Source organism: Salarias fasciatus, chromosome 22, assembly GCF_902148845.1.
Source record: "Salarias fasciatus chromosome 22, fSalaFa1.1, whole genome shotgun sequence".
NCBI classification, from domain to species: Eukaryota; Metazoa; Chordata; class Actinopteri; order Blenniiformes; family Blenniidae; genus Salarias; species Salarias fasciatus.
Window position 1 is genome coordinate 31,623,985 of NC_043765.1, and position 8,661 is coordinate 31,632,645.

At 48.6% G+C, this 8,661-nt stretch overlaps 1 protein-coding gene across 2 annotated transcripts; it reads right to left on the reverse strand.

Annotated features, from left to right (window-relative positions):
- Positions 1-913: 913 nt before the first annotated feature.
- Positions 914-4,694, reverse strand: LOC115409667 (ADP-ribosylation factor-like protein 4A). 2 transcript variants are annotated; one of them, XR_003934010.1, is made up of 3 exons: positions 4,562-4,694; positions 2,025-2,975; positions 914-1,345 (listed from the first exon to the last, which is right to left on the reverse strand). XR_003934010.1 is itself a non-coding variant. In XM_030120930.1 (2 exons), exon 2 carries the CDS (start codon positions 2,900-2,902, stop codon positions 2,297-2,299), a length of 606 nt encoding a protein of 201 aa, XP_029976790.1. In that variant the 5' UTR covers positions 2,903-2,975; positions 4,562-4,694; the 3' UTR covers positions 914-2,296. The 2 variants fall into 2 exon arrangements, 1 of the variants encoding a protein (XP_029976790.1); XM_030120930.1 differs by having other exon boundaries at positions 914-2,975.
- Between the last annotated feature and the right edge of the window lie 3,967 nt (positions 4,695-8,661).

Below are 8,661 nucleotides of genomic sequence, written 5' to 3' on the forward strand. Positions count from 1 at the left end.
TACTTTAGTGCATGTTATTCTGCTGTAATCATATAATTACGTTGTAACACATATAATTATGCTGTAACGCGCATGTAATTACACTGTAACGCATATAATTACGCTGCAACACGAGTATAATTACGCTGTAATGCATATAATTATGCTAACACTTATAATTACGCTGTAACACGCATGTAATTACACTAACGCACATAATTACACTGTAACACGTATGTAATTACATCGTAATGCACATAATTATGCTACACACATGTAATTACACTGTAACGCATATAATAACACTTAACACGCATGTAATTACACTGTAATGCATATAATTACGCTGTAACGCACATGTAATTATACTTTAATGCATGTTATTCCGCTGTAACGCATATAATTACGCTGTAACACATATTTATGCTGTAACACGCATATAATTATGCTGTAATGCATATAATTATGCTTAACACGCATGTAATTACACTGTAACGCATATAATTACGCTGCAACTTCCGTATAATTATGCTGTAATGCATATAATTATGCTTGACACGCGTGTAATTACACTGTAACGTGCATGTAATTACGCTGTAATGCATCTAATTATACTACACGCATGCAATTACACTGTAATGCATATAATTGCACTCAACGCGCATGAAATTACGCTGTAACATGCATGTATTTATGCTGTAAAACGCATGAAGTTACATCGTAACACACGGCTGAAGTTACAGATTTTGAGCCTTTCTGAAATGACTTCTCAATAGTTTAGCTTTATTTCATGCTTGTGCAGAAAACACTGTTGAGTCTCAATAAATCCTGCAGTAACTGAAGTAAAGAGTTTTGGTTTGAAGCTGATTGAGCACAAACACTCAGCCTCCACAGACTTCCCGAACTGTTGCTGGTTGAAAGAAATGGGCTCGTGTGCAGAGAGGAAGTTTAATAAAGTCAACACAGCGTGGTTTCTGTTGTCGTCTGATCACAATATGTACGATGGTTACACCACTGGAGGACGGCAGAGACACAGCAGCAGAAACACTCCTTCTTCTCATTCTCTCGCCCACACCAATGGTTTGCCAACACACACGTTAGCTTAGCATTTAGCAGCATTCGGGGAGCATGACTTTCCGGCGACCAGCAGTCGGACCCGGGTCGAGTCTTTCATCCAGTCTTCACTCTTCCCTCCTCTCACAGTTGGGGACACTGTGGTCAGTAAAGTGCTGCAGGTTAAAGACGGTAAACAGGAGCAGTGGAGTCTGGGATCGGTTCAGCGTTTCAGCCCTGAGGCTTCAGGGAGCCAAGGCCCGGACCACATCACGACCCGGTTCCAGTCCTGGATCCACGCCAACAGAGTCCACTACAACAAGAACAAACTGCTGCTAGCCAAACAGACCAAGGTTTTTTTTTTTTCTGTTTTCCTGAAAACTGTGAGAAAAAAACCTTAAAAAGTAAAACAAAACACAGAGAAGCGGCGACAAAAACAGTTCTGCAGGTTTGTAAAAGTCCTTTCTGTGGATTTGAAACTGAAACAACAGGAAACCAGCATCTCGGCTTTGTGTGATCCGGTTCACTGTACTTGAGCATCTCGTTCCAACGGTTCATCCAGGATTGGTAAATCTCTGATCAGACTGACAGGCCAGCCAGCGTCTTTACGTGGAACCGGCCTGCAGGTCCTGTCATCGCCGCCTCTCTCTGACTGTTTGATAACAGGTGCTGTTTTAATGCTTGATAAAGTCTTCCAAGGTGGGCGGTGGACTGTGAATCAACTTCACATCAGCAAAGCTCATCGAAAAGGGAATAATCTCCAACTGAAGATGTAGCTTCAGCAGAAGTTGTGACCGTGCGCTCATTCTGACTGACTGAAGCATGAGGAGGACTGGGAGTGGCTGTGTGGCTGCAGCTGTGGGTGGAGACCCGGCGGTCTCTGTGCTTCACATATTGTCTCGAAGCTAAAGTGATTCAGTGTTTTTCTGTGGAATCAGGTCTCTGCGTGTCACATCATGTAAACTTCAGAGCTTTGGTAGAAAAATACTAACTTTGATTGTTGGTGACGGGATGCAGCACGAGACTGAACAGTAAACATGGAAACGGCGTCGGTGGTGACGGAGGCTCCTGTGCAGGTTGACCCTTCACCTCCCGCGAGCCCACAGGAACAGGTCGACCCGCCGCCCGTCGCCTGACGCAACCCGAACAAACAGCTCCGGTGAAGAGATCAGATCCAGCGAACGCCGCGTTTCCTTCGCAGTAAACACAAAGATCCAGCAGGCCGCGGGCCCGCTCACAGACTCCGCCCCGCGGCGGCGCCCAGTCATCTCTTCTTCTTCTGCTGCCGCAGCGTCTTCCTCCTCTTGGTGATCATGGCGTGCAGCTTCTCCAGCCCCTCCTGCAGACCCTCGCCGATGATGGCGCAGACGGGCTGCAGGTGCCAGGGCGTGGCGGCGCCGAGCTCGCCCAGGGCCAGCATGCTGCTCATCTCCGCCAGGCTCAGCGAGTTCCTCAGGTCCTGCTTGTTGGCCACCACCAGAACCGGCACGCCCTGGTTCTCCGCCAGCCGCGTGATCTTGTGCAGCTCGGTCTTGGCCTCCTCGATGCGCTCGGCGTCCACCGAGTCCACCACGAACACGATGCCGTCGGCGCAGCGCGTGTACGAGCGCCACAGGGGCCGCAGCTTCTCCTGGCCGCCCACGTCCCAGAAGTGGAAGGACGCCGTCCGGCGGCGGTCTCCCAGAGGCACCTTGACCCTCTCGGTGTTGAAGCCCTTGGTGGGCACGGTGTTGACGAACTCATTGAAGCGCAGGCGGTACAGCACGGTGGTCTTCCCGGCGCAGTCCAGGCCCAGGATGACGATGTGCAGAGCTTTGAAGGAGGGAACGCAGGGCAGCAGGGAGGCGCGGTCCGACAGTCCGTTCCCCATGGCGCCTCGCCGCGCACAACGCCGTCACCAAGTCTTCCCTCAAAGGGTTTCCTCTCTAGGACCGCAGCAGGCGCTGGAGGGGAGACACAACGCAGAGTGAGCCAAAGCACACAAACATCCTGTCTGCCTGCAGACGGCACATCCTCATCCTCATCCTCATCCTCATCCTCATCTTCACCCTCGTCCTCATCTTCACCCTGATCCTCAGCCTCATCCTCATCCTCATCTTCACCCTCATCCTCATCCTCATCTTCACCCTCATCCTCATCCTCATCACACAGCTCTACATTCAGCTCCGCTCGACTCCACCACGAGTTTCACTCATTTCCATGACAATAGAGCCTCTTCAGCGGGGGCAGAGTGGCCATCCGGCCGACGGGGTACCTGCCGCTCGCTCCGTGGCTTTTTGTTTGCCGTAAGGTAAACAGAGAGCCGGAGGTCGGGGGCGACGAGATGAACCGCTGGGAAGGTCCAGACGGGCCGGAGAGGCCGCTCAGCAGAATCCAGCTGAAGACGAGAGGGGAAGAACTGGACCAACGGCGACGGGAGCCAACAGCTTCTAGTCATCATGATCAAAATGTAGACGCTGTGCGTGTTTCAGATTCTCTCATCGCAAAATCACTGCAAACCAATCAGAGGCCAGCTGGCATCCGACGCCACATGTTCAGGTCGCTTCAAACCGCAGTGGAGCTGGTACTGGAAGAGTACCTGGTTCCAGATGCTAACCTGGCTCCAGGTACTAACCTAGTTACAGATACCTGGTTCCAGGTACTAACCTGGTTCCAGATACCTGGTTCCAGGTACTAACCTGGTTCCAGGTACTAACCTGGTTCCAGGTACTAACCTGTTTCCAGATACCTGGCTCCAGGTACTAACCTGTAATGGAAGGGACTGAGAGCTTTGTGGAGCGCCAGTCGACTGAAGCGTCCCGTCTCCCTTCAGTCCGCACGTCCTCAGCCTTCCTCCTGCACCGAGGAATTAGAAAGTAAAATCCCGGCAGGGTGGAGAGCGGCACGTGTTGCATCAGCACAGCCCTGCAGGATTTCTATTCAGGAAGATGAAGGGCAGGACCCGGGGTTCTCGCACCGAGCCGGTCAGCGGCTCGCTCTAACATACAGAAAGAGAACGTGTTGCTTGGCAACATGGACCGACTTCTGCTGCCGGACCGATGAGGGAGAAGCCTCGTCCTCGCCGCCTCACACATGTGAAGCCCGTCCAGATGTGGTGACACGTCGTGTTTTCAGGAGTGTGTGAGAGCGACCGCTCCCGCCCCGCGCCGCTCGCCGGCCCCGCTCTGTGGAGAGCCGGGTGAGGAGACCCCACCCCTGAAACTGCCGCTCACTCGTCCTCAGTGGACTGACATGAAATCGACGTCCCCCGTGGGAGGGGCCGACGGACGGTCTGAACTCCGGTCCAGCGCAGCAGCAGGTGCAGCAGTTTGTCAGGAGATCCAGTGAAGCTCCACACATCTGTCAGAGCAGAACCCCCAGACCGGACCGGACCGGACCAGACCGGACCGCCAGGCCCGCACATGTAACATGACAACGCAGGAGATGAGGCAGCACTGAGAGCAGTCACAGAAGCTCCTGCAGCCGAATGAAAGCATCCTGATGGGATGTCAGCAGAACCCAGACCGATCCGCCAGGATCAGGGACTCACCTGGACCTCCGCTGCCTCCTGTTGCCCCAGTGAGCGAAGGAAGTGGCCCCGGCCGCCGTCGCCTCCTCACATCCTCACACACCGACCGACTGGCTGAGTCTGAGCCCAGCTCCTCTCTCCACCCAGCTGGAGTCAAGCTCCACCAGGGCACCGCCCACTTCCTGTAGGGCTTTTCAAAATAATGCCGAGTGGAGCTACAGGGTTCGATTAGCGGCTCAGCTGGGAGTACAAACGAACGCAGCTGTCTGGAGGATTCGCCTTCCTGTGGAGAGAAACTGATGGAGTCTATTGATCTGTTTGTATTTATTGATCGTCTCTGCTGTTTGTATCAGACGAAGCAGGCGAACATGAAGCGATTACTGTGACGAGCTTTCTAATGAAAACAGGATGGATATGAAACACGTGGGTCATTAAAGGATCAGTCAGTCACAGCGGTGTTTCCACACGTCCTTATCCTGCGTACTAGACAACCGCTTCAGATCAGGATCCAGTAACAAGGAGCGTCACTGTGCTCGCCGCCCTGCCTCTTCTCACTCCTCTCACTCCTCTTTAGGGCTGAAACCAGCAGAGACGTTTTACTGCCAGGTGGAGGCAGAGCCTCTGATTCCAGCGGTCGGATGACAATGATCTGGGTCCCTTCGTTTATTGTGAAGGAAACAGGAAATGACTGGCGGTGCTTCCTGTTAGCTTGTTTCCTGTCTGACTTGTTTCATCTGTGGGGGGAAAAAAAAAAAGTCACGAGCTCGTTTCCAGAACCGAGGACCGAAAGTTAAAGAACAAATGGAGAGAGAGAGAGAGCGAGAGAGACACACACACACACACACACACACACACACACACACACACACACACACACACACACACACAGTAAGCACCCACCCTCCTGCGTCCCAGCCAATCACAGGAGGGGATCTCACAGGCTTCACTACGATTGGTGAGCCTATTGATTGACAGGTGAATGGTGCCTTCACGGACATCACGGAAATTTAACAACCACTAGAATCAAATGAAATTCCTCGGTTATTTTTTAAGGAACATTTCTCTCCTGGTTTTCAGAGGAATGTTTGAGAAGGTTGCTGACTTTAAGGAACGCAGTGACAGTTTATTTGTTTACAGCTGAAATTCAGTGAGGATCGAGTCTAAAGAGAGCTGCCTGCATCCATCAGTGTGACGGAGGAGAGGTGGAGGCGCTGCTGCGCCCCCTGGTGGACGGTAGAGGACCTTCTTTTATCTGCAGTCGTTCCTCCCATCTGCAGCTTCAAAACTCCAGAACGGTTCTGTCTTCTGGTCCAGAACGCTTCCTGAGATGAATCCAGGATAAAACAATCCTGTTCAGGCACTGATCAGGAAAGGAAACTCTTCAGAAATTATTGTAATTATATTTAAATATATTATTCTTTATATTACATTGTATATTATCTCATTTAAATTTCATATTAAGAGGCTATTTGTTTTATTATTCTTAGTCTTATTATTGTTGTTTTTGTTGTCATCCAGGAATCAGGAAGTCATTTGTGCCTGCTCTTTGCAATTTTTCAGAATTAAACAATATTTGACGTAAAAAGTGTCATTTTGACAAAAAAATTTATTTATAATAATAATAATAATAATAATAATTATTATTATTATTATTATTATTATTATTATTATTATTATTATTATTATTATTATTATTATTTTTTTTTTTAATTATTATTATTATTATTATTATTATTATTATTATTATTATTATTATTATTATTTAATTATTATTATTATTATTATTATTATTATTATTATTATTATTATTATTATTATTATTATGTGACATGACATCTGGGACAAAATCTCAAAGTAGTACATTCTGTGGTAGGAAAAAAACATTATCAAAATGAAAGGTAAATTAAGATAACAGCAAGAATCAAAGTGTGATGTGTGAAGATTAGGAAATAAAACCCTAAATCCACAGTAAAGAAAAGGAAAACTGAAATCAAATGAAAGCAGGCATCAACAAGGGTAAAGCCATGGGGGTCAAAGGTCATGCTTTGAGCTGGAAGCCTCGTCTCGCCTCTGGATCGGCCACAGTAACACTGCGCTCCTGTCGCTGATGTCTGACTGTGGCGTTTGCTCATTTCCGTGTCTATCTAACCCGTCGGCTGCAGGAACGAGGCGAGGCCGCTCCGTCCGCCGGGCGCTCAGTGACCTCCGGCTCACCGCCGGGCGCTCAGTGACCTCCGGCTCACCGCCGGGCGCTCAGTGACCTCCGGCTCACCGCCGGGCTCTCAGTGACCTCCGGCTCACCGCCGTGCTCCGATTGGCCGCCGGCGTCTCTCTGCTGCTTTCGGCAGCAGGAATCAGCACTGCTGAGTCCAACGCGTCTGAGGAATTCGCCGAGGAAAGCTCCGACGTGCAGCGGCGTCCGAAAGGAAGAGGACTCGGTCCGGTCTCTGAGGAGGAGGGCTGACGGGTCCAACAGGACTCCGAACCGCGACGAGCAACAGAAGCTTTTCCTCGTTTTCAGACAAACAGGATGGAGATGGAGCCACGGAGCAGAGAGCTGCGAGGTTTAGCTCTGAAGGCGGCCTCGCGCTCACCCACAGGTTTCAGCAGAATGGTGTGGGGGGGGAAGTGTTTCATTAGCTTGTTGGAGCTGGGTTATCAGGGTTCCACTCCAGCAGATCTCATTTAGAGGTTTTCTTTTTCATTTTTATGATTTTCTGGATGTTTTTCTTCATTTCTTCTCTTTTCATTGGCTTAACCAGTATTAGAAAGTTCAACAGTTTTATACATTCAAGTCATATTTCTATTTTAGTTTCTTTCTTTTTAACTCTTTTTATCCTTTTTATCCCTTTGTACCATTTCAGATCATTTAGACTTTTATTTCTTTTGCTATTTTTGAATTTTTTGAAAATCCCTTTTCCCTCCCTAAGATATAAGATATGAGTTTCATCTTGAAAACAACTTAAAACATAAATAACTTAAAAATGTTTATTACAACAAAATGTTACCAAATCTTGATGGAGCCACTGTAGACCAGCGGCAGATCCTCATCTGGTCCAGAGCCTGGAGCTGCAGACCCAGCTGGTCCAGAGCCTGGAGCTGCAGACCCAGCTGGTCCAGGGCCTGGAGCTGCAGACCCAGCTGGTCCAGGGCCTGGAGCTGCAGACCCAGCTGGTCCAGGGCCTGGAGCTGCAGACCCAGCAGGTCCAGAGCCTGGAGCTGCAGACCCAGCTGGTCGATCTAAACCAGTTTTCGCTCAAGGTTTTACCTGTTTCCAAATAAGAGCTTCAGCAGCTGCAGTGAAGCCTGTTAAAACCCAACAGAGCGTTCATTCTGTCAACACAGAAACTGGAGATCTTCAGAATATGAAACCTTGGAGACACACCCAACGTTCAGTCACCTGAGCTCCACTTCTATCAGGACCAAAAACCCTTCCGACATGTCCGCTTTACCTGAAGCACTCGTTTCAGGTACTTCCTGACCTCAAGTCTTAGTTTTTAGAGGTTCAGTTAGAATCAAACCAGATTTGTTTCCATCGGTCATGTTGGTGTCGAGTGATTCTGAAATCAACCAAACAAGGAGCAATTTCTCTATAAACGTGTTCTGTCATCCCAAATGCTGCTTTTTTACATCTGACTGGGCTTTAATCAATAAAACTCTGTAACAAGAGGTATAAAAAACACACACACACACACACACACACACACACACACACACACACACACTGCAGCTTCCTGTGCTGTGAGGACCTGGTGGTTCATCACTGTTCCAGGTAACAGCTGAGTCACATGACTCTGGATCGTCGGGAAAACGCCGTGTTGGGTCACTTCCACATTTCTCCTCGAGCCTCAAACGATGCTTGAATCAGCTGAGAGAAGCTGAGAGATGATGATGAGATGATGATGAGATGATGATGAGATGATGATGAGATGATGATGAGATGCAGCATTTCTTCCTCAAGCCTTTCAAAATGAAACGGCTCTTATAACTGATCAAATTTCACTCCAGTACATGAAAATAACAGATATCTAAATGTATATTTCTTTTTTTTATCTGTATTTCCGAGCCATGTGGAAAGAGACGGACTGCTCTGATTTTCAGGCTGTTGAGATAATTAACCT